This window comes from Arachis hypogaea, chromosome 9, assembly GCF_003086295.3.
Source record: "Arachis hypogaea cultivar Tifrunner chromosome 9, arahy.Tifrunner.gnm2.J5K5, whole genome shotgun sequence".
NCBI classification, from domain to species: domain Eukaryota; kingdom Viridiplantae; phylum Streptophyta; class Magnoliopsida; order Fabales; family Fabaceae; genus Arachis; species Arachis hypogaea.
In genome coordinates, this window is record NC_092044.1 from 97,769,436 (window position 1) to 97,793,431 (window position 23,996).

The 23,996-nt window shown below is 38.2% G+C and overlaps 1 protein-coding gene across 26 annotated transcripts; it reads left to right on the forward strand.

Moving 5' to 3' along the window:
• LOC112711287 (pentatricopeptide repeat-containing protein At2g20540) lies at nt 1-11,679 on the forward strand. 26 transcript variants are annotated; one of them, XR_011865941.1, is made up of 9 exons: nt 68-527; nt 2,722-2,827; nt 3,316-3,459; nt 3,863-4,262; nt 5,906-6,228; nt 7,612-9,502; nt 10,729-10,762; nt 11,077-11,426; nt 11,521-11,679. XR_011865941.1 is itself a non-coding variant. In XM_072203276.1 (7 exons), the coding sequence occupies exon 6, from the start codon at nt 7,686-7,688 to the stop codon at nt 9,459-9,461; it is 1,776 nt and encodes a 591-aa protein (XP_072059377.1). In that variant the 5' UTR covers nt 68-527; nt 2,722-2,827; nt 3,316-3,459; nt 3,863-4,262; nt 5,906-6,228; nt 7,612-7,685; the 3' UTR covers nt 9,462-9,502; nt 10,729-11,679. The 26 variants fall into 26 exon arrangements, 5 of the variants coding, with proteins under 5 accessions (XP_029144993.1, XP_029144992.1, XP_072059377.1 ...); XR_011865947.1 differs by having other exon boundaries at nt 63-527; nt 3,316-4,262; nt 10,914-11,426; XR_011865940.1 differs by having other exon boundaries at nt 10,914-11,679.
• The last annotated feature ends 12,317 nt before the right edge of the window (nt 11,680-23,996 follow it).

Sequence of the window (23,996 nt, forward strand, 5' to 3'; positions counted from 1 at the left end):
GTTGAACCGGACGAAAACCCGGCCGGTTTACACAAAAAAGGGAAGCTCCTTCGTTTCTTTCTCTTCTCCCTTTCTTTCTTAGAAAGAAATCACACATACCTTTCCCCAAAACCTAGCACTGTAAGCCTGCACCACCGCCGCAAGGAGTGGCATACTGCCGCCGTCCGTCGCACTCAAAGTTCGCCATCCGTCATCAAGCTTCCCTCGTGCTCCAAGTCTTCAACCCCTGTTCTCTCTCACCGATCGCGGCTGCTTCCTCGAGCTCGGCGTCCGTCGTCTTTGTCTGCTCAGCCGCGCTTCCGTCGGCGTTTGTTTGCCGTTCACGTTCGCGTCTTCGTTCGCGTTCGCGTTCACTCACTGTTCATCGTTTTCGTTCGCGTTCTTCGCCGTTCGTTCACCGTTCGCGTTCACTCGCTGTTCATCGTTCGAGTTCGCGTTCGTCTGGAAGCCACGTTGCTCTGCTTCAAACTCTGCGACCAACCCGCGCGCTCCACGCAGCCGTCGAACTGCTCTCTTTTGTCGCCGCCGTAAGTTCCCTAAACCCGCCACCAGACAATACACTCACACCACCAATACTCTGCTTCAAACTCTGCAACTTCTGATTTCTATTACAATAAGTAATTATTTGATTTGGTAGTGGTTTGGATTTTGTCATAGACTGAATTTTAAAGTTACATAGTTATGTTCTCTTCTCTATCACATTGAAATTAAGCTTTGAATGCTCTCATTTCGTTTTAATTTTACTGCACTCAACATGTTTGATGAAATGCTTTAACCATATTTCTGGTTGGTTTTATAATTTCTAGCTTTTAGAAACTTAGTAAATTGATTGCATGTGAAATTAGAATAATTGGATCATGGTAATTAGGAAATTTTAGCTGCACAAATAGCATCTTTGCAGAAAACATATTAGCACATGATGATTCCACTTGCATTAGTGTTCTTCTGTTAAATTTTAACTGTTATTCTGAACTTGTTAATTTGCTAATTGTTCTTGTGTTCTTCTGTTACTTTTTTTTTTTTTGTTGTGATTTTCTGTTCTTGAACTTGTTAAGTTGATAATTTGCTAAATTGTTGGGCTGCTATTGTTTTAATTTGCCAAATTGTTAGATTGCTGCGACTTAATTTGTTGGATTTTCTATTTAGGGCTTGTTCTTGTTTATTTGCTAAATTGTTGTTGTGTATTAATTGTTTATATGCTGGATATTGGTGATCATTGTCTTTGAGATTATTTACTATGCAGGTTTAGTGTCATCACTGTTTTGGAATGTTTAATGTACTAATGTTTGTTGCTGTTTTGTAATTGCTGGTTGTAGGTTTAATGTGATTATTGGTTAATGTTTTGTAATGTTTGGTGTTGAATGCTGATTGTTGAGTTCAGATATGGTTGTTGATTTTAACTTGGGTAAAGAGACTTATGGTTATTTTTTCCTGCCTTATACTGATTCAGATGATTATTTTTAGAGGATGAGCACTTATTTATGTATCTTGAGAAACTGTCTTTCTGTGTGTTATGAGCATTTGGTGAAGCCTGTAGTGTACCTATTCAAAGCTTAGTTTCGCCAAATGGTCTTCAAAGCAACTCATCCAAAATGCTGCTGCACAAACCCAAGTCTATTGTCTCTGAAAGCCTGTAGCACCTTCATTTGGTGAAGCCTTTCTAGCACTAGTCCACTACCAACTTTGTTATTAATAATGTTATCAAATTTATTTATTCGAGTACTATGTTTATTTTTCAGTTGGATTTATGTTGATTCATTTGATATTCTTCCTATTCTTGTCAGATATTTCTTTTTAACATTTTGTGTATTGACGAGGAATTGTACTTGCTTGGTATCATGCTTTCATCTGGCAATTTTGCATTTAATATAAGAAAAAGGAAAATCCTAAAAGAGTAATTCACTACTCCATTGGAAAAACTTCATACTAACCTATACCCTCAACTTAATACTTGCATATTTATAATTTATTTATTATTCTATTCTAAAACGGTTTCTCCGGTTGAATCACTGGTTGGACCGGTTGGACCAATGAACCAGTGAACCAGTGACTAGAGCGGTTTGATGACCGGTCCGGTTCTTAGAACCTTGCTCTTCACATCTCACTCTCTCACTCAAACTGTAGAACTCTGAACCATATCAGTCCCCCTTCTCCAACCCAAGCTGTCGCCGCCGCCGGTCAGTCGATCCACTGCCGCCGCCGGTCCGTCGATCCACTGCCGCCGCCGGTCCGTCGAGCTCGGTCGCCGTCCGTCCTGTAGCCACTGCCCCAAGTCTCCAACCCCTGCTCTCTTCTTCCACGAGCTCTCGGCGCATCCCCTGCTCTCTTCATCTTCTCGTCGTCATCTGGTCGGCGTCGTCCGTCAATCAAGGGCCTGTTGGCGTCGTGTTCGAAGGACAGTGAATGTCTTGCTCGCTTGTTCTTTACTTGTTCAGTTGTTCATTTGTTTTTTGTACTTTTTCATGCTCTGTTTCTGTGATTAGCTCTGGTTTTGTGTGTTATGATTTTATTGATTAGTGAATGTGTTGTGATTAGCTCTGGTTCTTTACTGATTAGTGACTAGCTCTGGTTCTTTACTGATTTTGTGTATTGTGTATTACTGTTTTGTTTTGTGATTTAATTGTACCTAGATTGTAACCGTGTTGATTATTTGATGGCAATTGTTCCACTATTTCTGACTGACTGCTTGTTTGATTTTGGATTTAATGAAACACCCTTTAGGAGAAGCCTTGAATCACCTTCAGGTTGGAAATCTCCTTGGAAATCTCCTTGGTCCATAAATACATTTCTGTCTAGCCCCAGGATTGATACTGAAATTACAATTGAGGTATTGTTGATTCTGTTGGATAATTAGTTAATTGAGGTATTTTTTTATGCTCAGTTCCTGTGTTTCGAAGGTCTGGTTGACTGGTTGTGTTGTTAATTTTTGTTGAATGATTATTTGATTGTTGGTTTGCTCTGGTCTGCTGCTGTTTATTGATTATTGATTATTTCGAAGATCTGTGCTGCTGTTCTTGCGTTGTGATTTTAATTTACTGATTGTTGATTTTGAATGTCTTGTGATTGTTGATTAGTGTGTGTTGCTGACTTGTTGTGTTTGTTTGACTCTTTGGTGATTTACATGTGCTTGGATTGTGACTGTTTTGGTGATTTATTGAGTAACACTATGAAGGAGCATTAAAGTGTCAAGTTTAGCTCTGGGTTATTGTGAAATTCTTTTGCTTTTCCTGATTTGTATTTAGTCTCCGCAAGTGAGTACAATTTTATTGTGAGAACGGAGACACCTCTCTTGATTAGAAATTTGTGGTATGTTAGGTAACCGGTTAGATTCAGGTTGCAATAGCTTTGAGCCTACAGCTCTGGAAGAACGAGGTTTCTGAATTTCTAGTTTGTGTTAAATGATATGGATTGTACAGCTGCTACTTTGAGGAACCTTCATTCTTTTTTATTTTTGGTGAGGTAACCTTCATTCCTTTTCATTGTTGCTTGGACAAATTTGAACGAGAGTTAGAAATGGTTTGATATTTTTTGGTCATGTTTTTTTGGATGTAATTGCTTTATTGATCAATGTCATCACAACAAACATTTATAGGATGAAGAAAGGATTTTGGTTTCTCTTATAGCAAACTCTGAAAGCAAAAGTTTCAGTTCAGTAAAATATTTAAGTTTGTACTTTATCTAAAGATCTTAAGACTTTGGTTGATGATATTTCATGTAGTGCTTTAAATTTAGAAGATATTTTAAAGTTTGTATTAGACTATAATTATGTTTTAGAGTGTTTATTTATAATTTATTTATTATTTTAATATAAAACGGATTTTCTGGTTGGACCACGGTTGAACTGGTTGGACCACTAAACCAGTGAACTAGTGATTAGAGCGGTTCAATGACCGATCCAGTTTTCAGAACCTTGCTCTCACTTCTCTCTTCTTTGAGTCTCTTTCTCGGTCTCGCCACTCTCTCCCTCAAGCTCTCAGTCTCACCTCTCACGGCTGGTGTTACCCTCGACCTCTCGTCTCCAGTATCTCGCTTCTCTCTCAGCCGTTTTGGACTCGAGCTCGTCGCGCTCTATTGCCGCCTCAAGCTCGTCGCGCTCTGTTGCCGCCTCAAGCTCAGTTGCTGCCTTCCTGTGCTCGATTCGCCGAAGTCAGAAGCAAACGGAACCAGAATCTGGTCCCTCGGGTGGTGGTTGTTGTTGTCTTCTTGGTCGGCCGTTAGTTTAGTTGGTCAGCTTCCTTCGTCGTGAGTTGGTCCCTGGGCAGGTGAGCTTCATCTTCCATCAGCCTTGTTATTTCTTTTTCAATTTCGTTGCTCTAAATCATCAATACATCTTGAGTTTGTTATTGAAAGTAGAATTTGTTGCTAAAATAATGATTTAGCTATTTTTTTTTTTTTTTGCTGTAAATCATATTTGGAGAATTAGAGGTAAATTTTTTGTTGCTGAAAATTATCATAGTTGAATTTGTTGTTAAAAATTATCAATGAGCTGAATTTGTTGCTGTAAGTTGAATTTGTTGTTGAACATATCACTGAGTAAATTTTTTTTTTGTTGCTGGAAAACATCACCGAGCTGAATTTGTTGCTGATTATCATTACTGACCTTGAATTTGTTACTATAAATAATCACTTAGCTAAATCTTTTGCTGTTGTAAATCTTTTGTTTTTTCTTTTGTTAGAATTTTAAAAATGTCTTCCTCAAAATGAGGGAAATGTTGGTCAAGCTCCAAATTTGTCCTATAAAGATATAGATGCCGACTTTGAGATCACTCCTTGGATTTGATTTATGGATTGTGTTATCTTTTGCTTATTTTGTTCATTTAAATTGAGAAAGTATTTTGTACTAGTGACTAGTTTATTGTCTCTTTTTGCATCATTAGTTATGTCTAAGAATTGATACTTGCTTATTATTAATATGTTTGTGAAGACATGTGCTTTAACTTTTGATTTTAATTTTATTTTTATAATTTTATATTTTTATTTAATTATAATCAGGTTAACCGGGTGAACTAGTAACTCACCGGTTGAACCAGTGACCCGGTGGCATGACTGGGTTAATTACCGATTCGGTTCTAATAATTATGGTTTAAAATGATTTAGTTAAAAAATAATTAGTTAATTTTGTGTGTTTGTGTGAGCTCTGATCTCTTATGATGCTATGCATGTAATATGATTGACTGATTGCTTGATTATGAATTTATGATAAGACTTGAATTTATCAATTTGTTGAATGGGAAGTTTGTTAATTACTAATTTAGTTATCATTGTTGATTTTGTGTTGGTTTGCTAATTTTGAATTTGAAAAGAAAATATTTGGAGATTGGTATTTAGTTATTTAGTTTTACTTTGTGGTTATGATATTATGATTCTGCTAATAAAAATAATAGGGATGCACTTTATTTTCAATTTTAATTTTGAGGGACCTATAATTTCCATTGTTAGAATTGATTGTTGATTGCATAATTGATTGTTAATTGTTAATAGGCTTCATTGCTACAATGTGATTGTTAATTGCCTAATTGGAATTGATTGCTAATTGCCTAATTGATTGTCAATGTGAGTGTGATTAGAATTAGATAATAGGCTTTGTTAGAATTGATTGTTAGCTGCTAATAGACTGTTAGAATTGATTGTTAATTGCCTAATTGGTTAATTGTTAATTGTTAATAGGCTCCGTTGCTGCAATGTTATTGTTAATTGCTTAATTGGAATTGATTGTTAATTGCCTAATTGATTGTCACTATTATTGTGTCAAATTAAGATATTATTGTAGTATTGACTAATAATCTCTATTTTCATAGTAGTTATTTTAGAAATTGAGACTTGATTGTTGTTAAAGGGTTGGTGAAGATATATATTTCAAAATTTAATTTTAAGTTTTTAACTATTTATATTTTTATTTAAATAGGACCGGGTCAGTCGGTTCAACCAGTAACCTACCGATTCAACCAGTGATCCAGTAGTATAATCAGTTGGATCATTGGTTCGGTTCGGACGACTATGTGCTTTAGTATGGACTATGGAGACAGTTGAGTCTTGACCCTGGAATTTATGAAAGCCCAATCATGTTCATCTCTACTCGCGTTTTGCTCTGCGTTCATTCGTCTGCTCGTTTCTTCGAAGATCATTGTTAGTGGCTTGGTGCTTCATTCTGCCTCTGTCACTAACTTGCTCCTGCTCTCTCCATCTCGGGTTGATCCCTGTGCAGGTGCTGCCGCTGCATCAGTTCAGGTAGGCGGCCACTTCCTTCTGCTTTGTTATTCTGTTTCAGGATTTCTATTGTTTGCTGCCTATTTTTCCTACTTTGTTGTTTTGTTTAGTTTTTAACTTTTTATGTTCTAAATCTGTTAATCTTATCTCATTATGGTTTTATTGAATTATGTTTTTATAGTTTTCTTGTGAAAAGAAATGGTAGGGCACCTGTGTTTGTAGGAATTGATTAATTTCGAACGTCTATAACCTATATAGCTGCATATATAAATTTTTACAGTTAGTTTACATATATCATTTGTATATTTTTATGTTTTTTTAATTTATATAATTGGATGTTTAGATCAGATCTCTTACTGAAGAATGGCCTATTGGTGGGGGTGGTGACTTGCAAATAGTCCCAAAAGAACTCGTTATTCTCCTTTTTCATATACTTTTCATATGATATTAACTTTTAACTATAATAAATAATAATTGTATTTACATTGTAAATAAATTACTTATTAAAAAAGTATTTTTTTGGGAGGAATTAGTGATGAAAAATAATAAGGTTTGTATAATATGGACCTGTAAGTGTAACACTTTGCTTGACTTGTGAAATAGCAAACATCTCTCTATCAGATTCTAAGCCTGCATTATTTTGTGTAAATGTCCAAAGTAGTACTATTTAATTAAAACGAATGTCCAGAATTCAAAAGGAAAAAATACAAAAAGGTACATATCTATATGTAGTGATAGATGAATAATATTATTGTTAATACCATCTAGATATAACTATGTGGGCGGCAATACAAATAAGCTAAGGAAGAGGGTATTGGTGATTGTGATGCATATTATATTGTACTGTATGTGTTATATCTAGCCATACATTCTTGTTTCAAGGTGAAGGTTTTGCTTCTATCACCACTGGCCTTGCTTTTGCCCTGGCCTGCTGGCCATACCATGTCTGTCTCTCCAGTTTTGCTTTTCTTTGTTTCTCTTTTTTGATATATATATATATATATATATATATATATATATATATATATATATATATATATATATATATATATTGTTAATGTCAATGAATTCTAATATGCTGATTGGGTGCATAGCAATGAGTCAGTTGAGGTTTGGGGTTTGAGTTGGCCACTCTTATGCAACCTCCAATTCATGTAAATCTTATTCATCTTCATTTCTTTTAATTATTGTTAAGTTTATTTGTGTTTGTTCTCTGAGTTATGGATCATTGGTGGCATCTTCCTGCAAGGTTTCATCCGAGTAACTATGCTGATTTGTTATATGGCTTCTTCTTGCAAGTTATGGCATATGCTTAAAGTGTTCATTATTGCTCATGCTAGAAGTATGTTTGGAGCTTTCTTTCTATAATTTGATGTAAAAATGTTTGTACTGGTTACAACTCAGGTGTTTGATGGCAAATAGAATCTCCATTACAGTTTTTGCTGCAAAAAATTGCGAAGGTTCTATTGAGCGAAGTTATGAAGCCACTGCATCGAATTATCGAAGACAAGTTGATTTTCCTCTTACAATCATGTAGAACATCAAAACACATGTGTCAGATTCAAGCCCAAATAATTACCTATGGACTCCAACACAATCATTTCATTACTCCAAATTTCATCAATGCGTGTTCCAACCTCACTAAAATGGGTCATGCCCAGAAACTGTTTGACAAAATGTATGAACCGAACACTGCCTCATGGAATGCCATGTTGACATGCTACTCCCATGTTGAGTTTTACCGGGACGTCGTTGTTTTGTTTGCCCGAATGAACCGGGAGGGTGCATTGCCCAATTGCTTTACCTTCCCTATGGTTGTCAAGTCTTGTGCAAAGGTAAATGCAGTAAGAGAGGGTAAACAAGTTCATTGTCTTGTGGTGAGATACGGTTTCATGTCAAACTCCTTCGTAGGAACTTCATTGATTGACATGTATTCGTCATGGGGATCCATTGGGGATGCTTACAAGGTGTTTGCTGAAATTCCTCAGAAGAATGTAGTTGCTTGGACTTGTATCATTGTTGCCTACATTTCATGTCATGACATGTTTTCTGCCCGGTGCTTGTTTGATGTGGCACCAGAGCGCGATGTGATCCTCTGGAACACTATGGTTTCAGGCTATATTGAGGTGGGAGATATGGTGGCTGCCAGAAAACTTTTCGATAAGATGCCGAATCGGGACATTCAGTCTTGGAACACCATGCTGAATGGTTATGCGAATAATAGAAATGTTGAATCATTTGAGAAGATATTCAAGGAGATGCCTGAAAGGAATGTGTTTTCTTGGAATGGGTTAATTGGAGGCTATGCTCGGAATGGCCTATTGTCTGATGTTTTGGAATCTTTTAAACACATGTTAGTTGAAGGTTATGTTCTGCCTAACAATGCCACGCTTGTCACAGTGCTGTCTACATGTTCAAGATTAGGTGCCCTTGATATGGGTAAGTGGGTGCATGTGTATGCAGAAAGGATTGGTTATAAGGGAGACCTGCATGTTGGAAATGCCCTAATTGACATGTATGCAAAATGTGGGGTTATTGAAAAAGCGATTAATGTGTTTAATCATCAGCATAAAAAGGATATAATTACTTGGAACACAATCATTAATGGTCTCGCCGTGCATGGGAATGCAGCTGATGCCTTGAGTATGTTTGATAGGATGAAGCATGGTGGAGTGAAACCAGATGAAGTTACTTTCGTGGGAATTCTGTCTGCTTGTACACATATGGGGTTAGTCAGGGATGGATTCACATATTTTCAATCCATGGTTGATAGTTATTCACTTGTGCCTCAAATTGAGCATTATGGGTGTATGGTTGATTTGCTTGGAAAAGCTGGTCTCTTAGAACAAGCTGTAAATTTTGTGAGAAAGATGCCGGTGAAACCAGATGCAGTTATATGGGCGGCATTGCTTGGGGCATGTAGAAAATACAAGAATGTTGAAATCGCAGAGCTGGCTCTTACACAACTCATCGAACTCGAACCTAAAAACACCGCAAACTTTGTCATGCTTTCAAACATATATAAAGACCTTGGAAGATGGGAAGATGTTGCCAAGTTGAAGGTTGCAATGAGAGATACTGGTTTCAAGAAAATGCCTGGATGTAGTGTTATTGAGGCCAATGATATTGTGGTGGAGTTTTATTCTTTGGATGAAAGGCATCCGGAGACAGAGAATATATACAGGACATTGCGCGGATTGACAATTTTGATAAGATCGTATGGATATGTTCCAAATCCTGGTATTGTTGCTTGAGGCTGAATATGATTTTTATGGATTAATGCGACTGGATGCAGGTAATTTTATGCTTTATTTTATTTGACAAGATTGTGATTTTCTATGTATAATTTTCAAATAATATTAAGACAAGTAAATATCAATATCTTACGTTAAAAAATCACAATCAATATGATTAAGTAAAAATGAAATTTAGACCTTCATTTTTATGAGTTAATATGTATCTTTATATTTTGAAAATACTAAATTTAAAGGATTATTTTCTAAATATACTCTAATAAACTCTAATACACCATATACAAAAAGTAGATCAAAAGTAAACCTTTAATAATCTTAAAACAACATTTAGCTATAAAATGAAGATGATGAGGCAAAAATTGTTAAATATAAACTATTAGTCTAAACATTTAATGTGGCATCAGCTCATTAGCCTATCATGTTTATATGTTAGTGAATGGCAATTAGATGTAAGCTATTAGTTTATTTGGATTTTCAAATCCTTTTGTATCTCGTGTTTGAGTACAATCTTTTGGTGCACTGACATGGGATACGACATGATATAGAACATCCAGACACACAAATTTAAAATTTGTATAAGACACAGGACACGACATGTATATAAAATATAAAATATTTTTTAGATAAATTGTAATAATATTTTGATATTTTATTGATACTAAAATATAAATTAAAATTTTAATTATTTTTAATGTCTTTTTTTAAATATATAAAATATTTAAAATATTTTTTATTTTAATAATTAATAATATATATTATTTCTAAACTCATTTTAAGAATACATGTTAAGAATAAGGCTGGACACGCTCACACGTGATAATATTTAGGTATATCTAAGTGTGTCCGGAAATTTTTATTTTTTATTAAGACATAGTTGGACACAGAAAACATGCGTGTCGAACGAGTGTCGTATTCAAAATGTGTCCGATACGCGAACACGATAAATCAGGAAAGTGTTTTGCTTCATAAGTACAATCTCATATCTACCCTACATCAGTGCTTACAAATTAACATTATAGGCAGCGGAAATATCTCCCTTTCAAAATTTAAATGTCTTAAATTTCAAATGGTGGAGCTATTTTCCCACCAAAATGCTTATATATATACATACATATATATACACATACAGAACAAGTTGAGCGTTCTTTTCAGCATAATAATGGAACTTTTTTTTTTTTTCATGAAAGAAGGAATTGTTCAGTGGTTCCTGTCAAAGTTAAATAAAAATAAGGTTCAAACATACTGACTTTAGTTTTGTAAAAAACAGGGGATTAATTCATGCTTCAACTCCTAGATCAGTGGTAAGTACTCCTTGAATCCAAATAGTTACTTTTTTTACATTGCATCCATAATTTTCCCCTTCCCCTTCCATTAGAGTAGAAAATATTTTCTTAAACCAGATTTTTTAATTCTGATGGTGTTATTAATCTAATAATTATTATATTGTCCTAGCAACTACAATGTTCAAGGAAGAAGGGAAGAGAAGGGGAAATAGCAAGGATTCCTTCTCTACAAAAAAACCTTTTTCTTTTCTTTTCTTCTTTTTCTTCTATGCATATTTCAGCACTCTCCGAAGAACTATTATCAAAGCTTACAGGGACAAAAAAAAAAACAGAATATAGAAGCAGAAAATGGTACCACAAAGGAGTGGTCTAGAGAGGATGATGGCAAAACCACTGAGCTCAGAAAAGAGGACGGCGGGTCGGCTGCGACACTGAGAAGACGAAGGCGACGGTGCTTGAGACAGAGAGATGACGGAGCTTGAGGTGCGGTGAAATGCGAACGGCGGAGCTCCAGACATTGCAGACGGCGGAGCAGGAGCTTGAGGTGTTTTGAATGGTGGACGCTGTGTGAAACTTGAATGTGTGGGAGAATACAAAAGTGATGAGTGATGAGTGCTGGATGATGAGAGTGATTGAGTGAATACATGCTTGATGCATACATTCATATTAAAAATAACAATTGGTAACAAAAAAGTTGATACCTACTGTGTTATTAGTGTTCAATATATTATTCGGTTCCTAGATTTTGATAAGGGTTCTTTGTGAAAATTGTGCAGGAAAAAACCCTACGGGCAAGGCCAAGGCCAAGGGCGGCTTTGGCTAAGTGTAGATCTAGTCAAGGGGAATGAAAGTGAGGTTAATGTATCTGCTGACTTGGTAGCAAAACGTTTTTACCAAAGAAATGCTCAACACAACAACAAAATATTTAACATTCATGAGTCATTTTACAATATTATTTTTCACAAATATGAAGGACACATCTAAAATGTTCCAGTTAAATAGTTCTCTAGCTTCAGTTAAAGGACAGTATAGTTGCCTTTTTAATAACCAACTTCAGTCCTCTAATTAGTAGTTGTAAATTTTATCCGTTTCGGGTAAATCATGTATGTATATGTATTTTTTCCAAAACTTCTAACATCCTGACCTTGAAAGTTTTGTGAAAAAACAAACTAGGATGCATGGTTCAGCTCTCACATCAGGGGCAGGGGCTCTTCAAGAAAATTGTGCAGAACAAGCACTCCTTGAATCCAAATAGTTATTTAATGGTTAATCAATGATATGCCATATTTAGAAATTTCTTTAAAATGAGACTACCTCCTCTGCATTAACAATTTTTCCGCTTCCATTAGAGCAAGAAATGTTTCTTTAAATCAGATATAGAAGTCTAAAGGTAAGAATATATGAAAACAAAACACGAATCCTGGAAAGTGTAGATTACCAAGATGGTTGCTGGAAAAGGGCTGGATCATGAAGAGAACTTCAATCAACGAGTTACTACACCATACTTCTCTCTTTAATAACTGAGTAAGATTTTCGAGGCGGGAGCGGCAATCATTGCCGCTGTTGCGTGTGCCACAAAGTTTAATTTCCCTTGATTTGCATTCCTACATGATCTTGCAAAATTTATCGTAATATTTCCAATTTTCATGACTTTACCACTTGATAATCAAAATGTCAAGTCATAAATTATACTTCAAAATAATAAGAATGTAAATCATTGGCAGCACAAGCAGATCATAGTATATCGAAAAAATTTGCATTAAACACACCATTTTGTATTCTATTAAATTTTTTAGGGTTAAGTACTTTTTTCGTCCCTAAAGTTTGGGGTGAAAATCAAATTCGTTCCAGGCCATTTTTTGTTATTAAAATCATCCCCAACGCTACCATGGGGTCGATTTGGATATGACAATGGGGCATTGGAGTATATTGGGGGACAAAGGACATTAATCGAAGATGTTGAGAGTGATTGCTGATCTGTATTTGAGGCATATGATGAGGTGCGACAGTTTGGGTACACAAAGGAAAACATTTCAGCTTTGTGGTATAAGGACCCAAGTTTTGAATGGTTAGAAAAGGATCTAAGGTTATTTGCGGGTGACAGAGATGCACTTGAGATGCGTAGAATAGCGGAGCTGAAGAGTCATGTTGAGCTTTTTGTGGTGCATAAGGTTGAGGATGCTGAAGAATTTCCTGAAGTAAGGTTTATTGATGTTGGAGGACAGGGTGAACAGGGCTGAACATAAGAAAATACTAGTAATCAGTTGGTGATTTTTGAGGGTGAACAAGGTCAACAGGTGGAAAGGGACAATGCGGAGCAAGTTAATGAAGGAGATAAATTGAACCCAGATGTGGAGCATGAAAATGCACGGGTTGAATCGAACAATGACGATGATAGCGAGGATGAGGAGTTTATTCCGTCTGATGTTGAGGTTGATAGTGCAGATGATGTTCAGTTTACAGATACTGAAGAGGAGTACGATAATGAAAGTGGGTTTGAGGAACTGAGAGGTGCTACGGATGGTAAAGGCAAAGGGGTTGTGAACGGTGATTTCAGTGATGAGGAAGGGTTCAATAGTGAGGAAGTGGATTTGGATTATGAAGTTGGTGGTGGTTCAGATAAGAAAGACAGCCACGATGATGACAAGGATGAGGCTACTCGATATCCGATTCATAAAGATGTTAAAGAAATGACGAGTTATAAATGGGAGGTTGGAACTGTATATGCTTCAAGGGAGGAATTCAAAGACACTGTAACAGCATATGCAGAGCAAACAAGAAGGGGACTCAGGTATGCTAAGCTTGACTTGGTTAGAGTGAGGGTTGTTTGTTAGCTGGGTTGTCCGTTTTGGTTATATGCAGCAAAAATGAGTGAGAAAAGAGAGTTGTCAGCTTAGGTCGATGAACCTTAAGCATACTTGTGGCCAGTCACATAGAGTTGGAATAATGCATACTGCTTGGCTGAGTGGAGCATTTAAGAAGAAACTGGAACATAACCCAAAGGTCAAGATAAAGGACCTGGTGAACAAGGCACAAAGGAAATGGAATCTGATTGTGACAACATCAATGGCAGCTAGGTCTAAACAAGCTGCATTGAGGAACTTATCGGAAGCAGTACAAGAAGATTACTGACTACTGCTCGGAGCTGCTATGGGCTAATCCAGGGTCATTAGTGACGCTCAAGGTACAGAGGTCCTCTCATCAGTGACGCTCAATGTTGGAAGAAATCAGGGTTTACTTGATGAGTAGATGGGCTGTTAATAGAGAAAGAATTAAAAAGTTTAATGGTACAGTCTTACCTCGCATTAGGAAGAAGATAGAGAGGAGGGGCAGGTCAGCTGGTGAGTGGAGGCCTTACTGGTCTGCTGCACAAACGTATGAGGTTGTTAATGGATTGAACAAATTCGCTGTTGATTTGTCTGCTCATGAGTGTTCTTGTAGGAAGTGACAGCTTAGTGGTATTCCTTGCACACATGCCATCAGCTGTACTAAAGGAGAAGGATGCATCCAGCTCCAGATTAGCCAGCCAGGACTGTCTCCTTCAGTCACAGAATTCAACTTCATGTATCTCCAAGAAAGTTGAGGCTCATGGCAAAACTTCCACCGAGAGCTTGGGAAAACTTTAGATATTTATGAAAATTTCAGTTGTGTGATGTTATTAATGTATTGCTGAGTTGAGTAAATCCAATGTTTGTGACACTTTTTTTGGTCTGAAACTTACCTATCAGGGTTTATGCTACATGTTTCTTAGATAGCAATAAAGTTGCTCTAGGTTTTTAGATTCATAGGTATCCATCTTTTGTTGTTGTTTCCCTTTAGCTAGACAATATTTTGCTCAGGGTCCATGTAATGTAATTGATGGTGACTGAAGTTTTCACATTTTTTTGTTATATTTCTATGCTTATTAATGAATTTGACATAGTTGTGTTCCTTCAGATGTGCTTGTGGTTCTGTTTAATGTCAGTTCATATACATAAAATTGATTAACACAGCTTTTCATTATCAATTCCAGGCTAACAGATATATTTTCCTTTCCAATTTCTTGTCAAATTACAAGGACATCAGTTAACTCACATAATTCATCACCAACACCCTAAACCAAACTCATTAATACACACTCTGTCCATTCACAGATTCATTCAAACACATCACAATACAACTCAATTTACAAAACTCATATTCACTCAAACACAGCCAAAAAGAACCCTTTATTCTCTCCTAATTTCATAAAGCATACTTTAATGGTATCACACAAGGTAGCCCCTGCCTCTAATTCAACTAAATTTGCAACCAGAAGAAAAATAAATCAATCCATCCAACCATGCCCAACACTGCAGCAACCTTGAACTTCCACTCAATATCCCTCACTTTTGCTTTCAGGGCCGCAACTTTTCTCTTCATCCTTGCAACCTGCGGCTCTTCAGTCTCTACTTCTGGGTCTGCCTATCAGAAGAACTCACACTCTTCTTTAATCTACAACAACCCACTAGAGTCAGTACCCAGAACAAACAAAACATTCCCATCATTTACGAAAAGAAATTTAAAAAACGACCCTCATAGTAGACACAACCTCAAAATCGTAGCCCAGGGTTGTTCTTCGTTCCAGAAATTCTTAGCACGGGTCTCTCACCATCTCCACAGAGAAACTCCTTCTTCTGTGCAGACGACCGACTACGAGACGACCGTGAGCTCTCGGTAGCTATGGCTCCACCCACCTTCGCGAACCCTAGAAGCTGCTAGTTGGGGGTGAGAGTCTGATTTAATCCTATATTTAAAGAGACATATTTAAAAAAGTTCTGGAAGCAATTTCACATACATGACCAAAAGTTTAAGGGAATGAATACAATTTGTTTGGGCAAAATTGCATATTGTAAAGTCAAGGAGTAGATTTGTCGACTTAGAAAATTTTATGAACCAATTGGCAATATTTTTAAAGTATATATTACCTAAAATTTCCAAAAATAAATTCGTGATATAAATGAATAAAGTATACGATAATGTTAATGAGATAAAAAAAATTTAAATTTATCTTATTTAATATTTATTAATTTTAGCAATAATTAATAAATATTAAATAAAATAATGGTTGATTATTTTTTTTGTTACCAAATATTTCCATAAAATATGCATATACCTCCAAGATATCTCCAACATTAATAATGAAGGCATTAAAACAGAGTTTAACAAGGTGAGTTATAGCCTACACCTGTCAAAATGAAGTGAATAATACACCTTGTCTTTTCTGCTTTGTTGTCCTCTTCAAATAAATGACACATGTAAAAAGTTTTCATCATGTAACAAAGTGCAGGTTGCTTTATTACCGTTTTTTGGATGTGCAAATTTTATATGAAAATTTTACTTTTAACCCAGTAGTGTCTATTTTGTAAATAATAAAAAAATTGTAATGCGAAATTCGAAAATATGAAATACATTTTTTTTGGTATTGTATGAAATACATATTTATTAAAAACATTTCTTCCGGTGTCGTTTGAGGTCCTTGTTGTTCAAATATTAGCTTCTATTTTTTGAAGCCCAAATCAACCCATTGACCCCAACTCAAGGTATCATAGCTATCCTGATCAGAGAGAAGTCAAGAATTCTTTGTCAGGGCCAGGACGGAATCATAACAAGTGGCGGTGAAGAAAAGACAGTGATGAGTCCTAACGACAACGGTGATTCACGTTACGGCAACGCATAAAGTTACTCGACACAGTAATGACAAGGTACGAGAGCTGCGTCTTCTTTGCATGGGGGAGGCGATGTCGCGGTGTCAATTTGTTGAAAGCATCGGCCATGAAAATGGAGCAGAGCTGCAGTAAGTAGATTTAGGAAAGAAGGGAGATCAAATTCGTTCGGGTTGGGGCATGAATTTTGTGTTCTGGTCTAGGCCTTTTTTTTTTTATGTAAGACCCGATTAATTAATGGTTAATTAACCCATAAATGAGAATTTATTCTAGAAAACCAAAAATGTGATTTTTATGGCTTAATATGATAGAGGAGATTGAGACGAGAATTTCGGTACCAATTTTATAGAAATCGGACAAAGATTGGACTGAACGGGCCAAACCACGCCAACCGAACCCAAAGTGGGCCCTTGGCCCAACATAACTAATCCCTAAAACACTCATTTCAGCACTCTCGCTCCTCACAACACTCTCTTTCATGCTGAAATGGAGGCCTTGGAGGGAAGAACACTCTCTCAAGTTCTCTCCCTTGGTTGATTTTCAAACCACCATAACTTTTGATCTAGAGCTCTGATTGCTGCACTATTTGTGGCCATGCATTCACCACGGAGAGCTATACAAAACCCATACAATCAATCTTGAGGTAAGCCATGTTTTGCTCTTCAAATTTCCAGCCTTGTTTTCGAGTTGCATGAGTAAAAATGTTGATATTTTGGGCTCTTTGATGTTATAGGACCCAACTCTCTTGAAGGAGAAGGTTAATCTTGTCTCCTTGGACCTTGGATGTGGTAAAATTCTCAATCCTAGTGTAATTTGTTGTTCTATGATGTTTGGGTATTGAGATGTTGTGTATGGGTATGATGATTGTGGCTTAGGTTGTGTATGTGTGAATATTGGAACTTGATTGGTGATTTTGAAAAGATTGAAAAAGAATTTAGTGGTGAAAAATCTGTTCTTGGAGGTGTTGAGACCTAGAGGGCTTGTGGACAAGTGGTTTGGAAGTGCTCCGGTTGAGCTTGAGAAATCGGCTAAGGTATGGTCTCGGTTTCTCGTATCTAATATGTAATGTGGTAGGAAATACTTAGGCTAGAGGCCTTAAGATAGACATTGAATTGTTGATGTTGTTGAATGCTTGAGATATATGATGTGGTCATATATGTGATGATGATTACTGATGCCTTGATGGTATGATGTATGAGAATTATGCATGTTGTGATATATGCTTGATGAGTAATTGAGGTTGAATTGTGGGTGACACCATGTTGATGGTGAGTATGATATTGAGTATGTGTAATGATGGTTAATTAGAAATGGTATTATTGGAAATTGGGATGAGAAAGTATGTATGGCATGTTTATGTGTTGTCTCTTAGCCATTTGATTGAGAAGTGTTAAATTAGTGGGATGATGCTTTGTGAATTGTGGTGAAGTGTTGATGTGTGAGTTGAGGAAGCTTGATGTTGATTTTTGGTACATTTTGATTGATTTAAAAAAGGGTTGAAATTTGCATATTTTGGTTGATTTTGAAAAGAGTTAAAAATGGCTTGTTTTGAAAATGGAACATTGTGGTTTTGTATGAAAATATGGTTTTTGGGCATTCTTTGATGGGACATAACTTGGACTACGGATCCCTGTTTTGTACCAAACTTGTTTAGAAATGAAATTGAATCCCGGATGTCCATGCCGTTCAAAAAACGGGCAAAAAATGATTTAAAATGAGAAAGTTATGTCCATCGGAAGATTGGGGGTTGAATCTGTGAATTCTGCAGCTTTTAACTTAGAAAATTTTTAGCAGAATGACCCCCCACGCGTAGGCGCACTTGGCGCGTGCGCGTCGTTCTTCGAGAAGGCACCACCCACGCATGCGCGTGGTGTGCGTGGGCGCGTCGATGCGCTGCACCAAATTCCAAGCCTTTTTCCCGAGAGTTGTGCCAGAGTTGTGCCAGTTTTGTGCCTGGGGCACAAATGTACCCGCGCGTACGCGTGGCTGACGCGTGCGCGTCGTTTGGCTATTTTTCAATCCGCGCGTCCGCGTATATGACGCTTGCGCATCGATGAGTTTTGTGGCCATCCACGCGTGTGCGTAGAGTGCGCGTGCGCGTGGCCCTGTTTTCATCCCAAAGTTGATTTTTGAGTTTTAAAAGCCAAATTTCATACTTCTAAGCCTCCGATTTCACCACTTGTGTCTTAAATCATTATGATGTGCCTAGCAATGAGAAAATGAGCTAGGGGATGTGGTAACTTGTGAGTGAAGCAAGGGAAAAAATGAATGATCAATGAGGATCAAAGATGATCAAAGATGATTAATGCAATGGCTGGTTATGGATTTAACCGTGAGCCGGATGGCTGGTCATGGATTTAACCGTGAGCCGGATGGCTAGATTATTGCCGTGTTACAGCGGAGCCATGATTATGGCTAAGAATAAATGCATATATGCTGTTGAATGAATTGTGAATGTGGCACTTCCACTATCGGAGATGAGAGTTTCCCTGGGAGAAAGCAGTGGCTAGCCACCACGTGCTCCAGGTTGAGACTCGAAGTTCTTTTGACCCTATGTCGTCAGGGTGGCCGGGCACTGTGAAAGCCCCGGATGAGCTCACCCCTATAAATATTCACCAATGAGGGTGATGGATATGGATCATGATTATGATCAAATTTATATTGAGTATAACTCGAGTTGGGGAGACACGACAGAGGGACAGTCCAATGGTTAGCTACCAGGACTTGTCGGGTTGGCTCTATAACCCACAGATGATATCATCAGCCATTAGGGACAGGCATTCATCATATGCATACTATGTGAATTGATTGAGATTGCCTATTTGACTGCATATTACTTGCTACTTTTCTAAATGCCTTATTTGCTCTTATTTGTATAACTCTTGTCTGATATAACTGTGTTTGCTATATTATACTTTTGCTGGTGGTTGGGAGGTCTGAAGGGTTTGGAAAGGGAAGAAATAGTTAGACTGAAGGATCTTTATTCAGTTGCCACTTATGGTTTAGCTTGTTTATAAGCTTTGATGTTTATCTGGAGGAAGTTCTAGGATTGCCTTCGGCTTTCCTTTATTATTATGTATTATATATGTGGAAGCTGTTACCATGCTGGGAACCTTTGGTTCTCACCCATGCGGATTTTGTGGTTTTCAGATGCAGGACGTGAGGTTTCTCACTGAGGCTTATTGGAGACTTCTGGATTAGCGAAGATCCTTTGTTCTCGGGACTCAGTTTTTATTTTATGATGTCTCTTAGATACTTTTATCTCCATTGAATAATACAAACTATGATGACTCCTCTTATAGGAGATTTTGGAGAATAGGTTCTCAGTTTTTGTGTCCCTTTGGGTTTTCCTTATTTTATTCACTTGTATATATACGTTGCTATGCTCGGACCGGTTATCTTCGCAACCGGATTTTGAGTTTTGATACTCTCGTTTTTGACACTCTTTTGTTTATATATAATCTCGCGTTGGTTCATCATTGTTCATTACGTTATCGATCGGAGTGTTGTGCTTTTGAGTTACGAATTTTGTTTTACCCCTTTTTCTTAAAAAGGCTCATAGTTATAATCATTTTTCACAATACTATTCGTACTAAATTTTTGTTTTAGAGGTCGTAATACCTTGCCATATCTGAATTATGACTTAAGCGTAAGACTCTGTATGGTAGGGTGTTACATTATGGTATCAGAGCAGTTCGTTCCTGTAGAGCATGAGGGATAGACTGACTATGCTTATGTGCATTCTCTGTATGTGTGTTATGTGCCATTAGTATAGCTACTTGATATAATTGGCATAAACATTCATGAGCATACATTTCGAACTTGAAGCACTAAACTTCCGATATTGAGACTGATCAACTTAATATCGATTGTTTGGTGTGTATAGGAACCAGATGGCACATCATGGACGCGGTAGAGGCCATGGTAGAGGCCGTGGTAGAGGTTGTACTAATGCTCGTGCACCGGAGGTTAACCCTAATGACCCGGTGAACCTTATGACTGCGTTGGAGAACATGGCTGCTGCGATGCAAGCCATTGCTGAAGCTCTTGGGCAACGGATGAACAGTCGTGGCAACGACGGAAATAGAGCTCAGGGACCAATAGAGGTCAGAAGTTTCTCTGTGATGGTAAACAAGTGTAGGGTTGCTGAGGAGTGTGTGAAGAAGGCAGCCGTTGAGAGAGGAAGTCACAAGGGACCATTCCCACAGAACCGAGGGAAGAGCTTTGCACCTAGAGGTCCACCTTTCAAGTGGGGGAGTTCTTTCAGGAGGCCCAACAACAACAACTTCCAAGGAAAAATGTTTGGAAAGCAACCACAGAATGAGCAAGCTTGTGCTAGGTGTGGAAGTCACCATCCGGGGGCCCCGTGCATGGCCGGATGGGGTTTGTGCTATTACTATGGTAAGGCGGGACATAAGGTCCCAAACTATCCAGAAAAGCAAAAACAAGGTGCTGGAAAGCACAACAGACTGGTCGGGTGTTTACCACCTCAGCTTTAGGTGCCGAGGGATCCGAAACACTCATTCGAGGTAACTGTGAGATGATTGGTCAAACTTTAAATGCTTTATTTGATTCGGAAGCATCGCATTCATTCATTGCATTTGAGAAAGCCCATGAGTTAGGATTGAAGATCGTAACCTTAGCTATGACCTAAAAGTGTATAATGCTACCCATGGAGCCATGGTAACTAGGCTAGGATGCCCGAAAGTTTCATTTAGGTTCAAGCAGCGTGATTTTGTCCATAATTTAATCTACTTACCGATGATCGGTCTTGATCTTATCTTGAGATTGGACAGGTTATCTGAGAACCATGTCCTGCTTGATTGTTCTACAAAGTCGGTGTACTTTATGCTGGAGGATACAGAAGGGCCGGTCGTGGTGAATAATTATTACTTGAATTCGATGATGGTAAACTGTTCTGGAACCGAATGTCAGGGTATCCTGTTGTTAACCGCGGGTGTTTCGGGTGATGACCAAAGGTTGGAGCAGATTCTGGTTGTGTGTGAGTTTTCGGAAGTGTTTCCCGATGATATTAATGAGTTTTCACCTAACCGAGAGATTAAGTTTGCTATTAAATTGGTGCTTGGGGCGGGACCAATCTCGAGTGCTCCTTATAGGATGTCACCGTTAGAGATGGACGAGCTAAAGTCTCAGTTAGAGGATTTGTTGGGTAAGAATTTTATACGACCAAGTGTCTCTCCGTGGGGTGCGCCAGTGCTACTGGTAAAGAAGAAAGATGGGAGTATGCGGCTCTGTGTCGATTACAGGCAGCTGAACAAGGTCACAATAAAGAATAAGTACCCATTACCGAGAATTGATGATCTCATGGATCAGTTAGAAGGAGCTGGAGTTTTCTCCAAGATCGATTTGCGATCCGGTTACCACCAGATAAGGGTGAGGATATCCCTAAGACCGCTTTTAGGACCCGTTATGGTCATTACGAGTACACTGTGATGTCTTTTGGATTGACGAACACTCCTGCAGTGTTTATGGATTACATGAATAGAGTTTTCCATCCGTTTCTGGATAAATTCGTTGTTGTCTTCATTGATGACATACTGATTTATTCCAAGACTAAGGAAGAGCATGCGGAACACTTGAGGACCATGTTGCAGATTCTAAAGGAGAAAAAACTCTATGCGAAACTGTCTAAGTGTGAGTTTTAGAAGAGTGAGGTGAAGTTTTTGGGTCACGTGGTGAGTAAGAAGGGAGTAGCCGTAGATCCAACTAAGGTGGAGGCTGTGATGGATTGGAAGCAACCAACCACCGTAACGGAGATAAGGAGTTTTCTGGGCTTAGCTGGCTATTACCGAAGGTTTATCAAGGGTTTTTCACAGATAGCTTTGCCAATGACAAAGTTAACCCGCAAAGACACTCTGTTTGTTTGGACTCCTGAGTGCGAGGAGAGCTTTCAGACATTGAAGAAAAAGTTGACCACTGCACCTGTGTTAGTGTTACTTGAGCCGAACAAGCCATTTGAGGTGTACTGTGATGCCTCATTAAAGGGTCTAGCGTGTGTGCTGATGTAGCATCATAATGTGGTGGCGTATGCCTCACGGCAGTTGAGACCGCACAAAGTTAATTATCCTACGCACGATTTGGAGCTTGCTGCGGTGGTGTTTGCCTTGAAGGTGTGGAGGCATTACCTCTATGGGGTTAAGTTTTAAGTTTTCTCTGATCATAAGAGCTTGAAATATCTCTTTGATCAGAAAGAGCTTAATATGAGGCAGAGGAGGTGGATGGAATTATTGAAAGACTATGACTTTGAGTTAAATTACCATCCGGGAAAGGTGAACGTAGTGGCGGATGCGTTAAGTCGGAAGTTGTTATATGCGGCTTGGATGATGCTTCAAGAGGAAAAGTTACTCAAGGGATTCAAGAGTCTGAAAATTGGTGCTCGAGAAGTATCCAGAACTTTGTGTTTGAGCCGATTAGAAATCTCAAGTGATTTTAAGTCCGAACTCCTAAAGGCTCATGAAAATGATGAAGCGTTATGGAAGGTGTTACCGGCTATTGAGCAAGGGAAACAGTGGAGAGTGTCGGAGGAAAAAGATGGGTTATGGAGATTCAAGGGTAGGATCATTGTGCCGAATGTTGGCACTTTGAGGCAAGATATTTTAAAGGAGGCACACAAAAGCGGATTCTCCATTCACCCGAGAAGTACCAAGATGTACCATGATTTAAAGGCGATGTTTTGGTGGCCGGGTATGAAGAATGATGTGGCGGAATATGTTTCAAAGTGCTTAACTTGTCAAAAGGTAAAGATTGAACATCAAAGACCTTCCGAGATGTTGCAACCTTTAGAGGTTCCAATGGAAGTGGGAAAGTATTGCAATGGACTTTGTGTCAGAATTGCCAAGGACTAGGGCTGGTTTGATGCTATCTGGGTGATTGTGGACCGACTGACGAAGTCAGCTCACTTTTTATCCATTCGGATGACTTACACCCTTGAGGAGCTAGCACGGTTATACATAAAGGAGATTGTGAGACTTCATGGTGTACCTGCTACTATAATCTCTGATAGAGATCCTGGTTTCACTTCAAGGTTCTGGGGTGCATTTCAGAAAGCTTTTGAGACCCGATTAAGTTTGAGTACAGCTTACCATCCTCAAACAGATGGACAATCCGAGAGGACAATCCAAACACTAGAGGATATGTTGAGAGCTTATGTTTTGGACCAACCGGCGAGTTGGGATCGGTATATGCCGTTAGTGGAGTTTGAATACAATAATAGTTACCATGCGAGCATCGGATGGCTCCGTATGAGGCCTTGTATGGGAAGAAATGTCAATCTCCGCTATGTTGGTATGAAGCTGGAGAGAAAGGCATGTTGGGGCCGGAGATGATAGCTGAGACCACTGAACAAGTCAAAAAAATCTGAGATAGGATACTTACGGCGCAGAGTCGCCAAAAGAGTTACGCCGATCAGAGGCGGAAGCTTTGGAAATTTGCAGAAGGAGATCATGTTTTCCTTAAGGTTACTCCAACTACAGGAGTAGGTAGGGCGATTAAGGCAAAAAAGTTGAATCCTCGATATATTGGTCCATTTCAGATCCTGGAGAGGATTG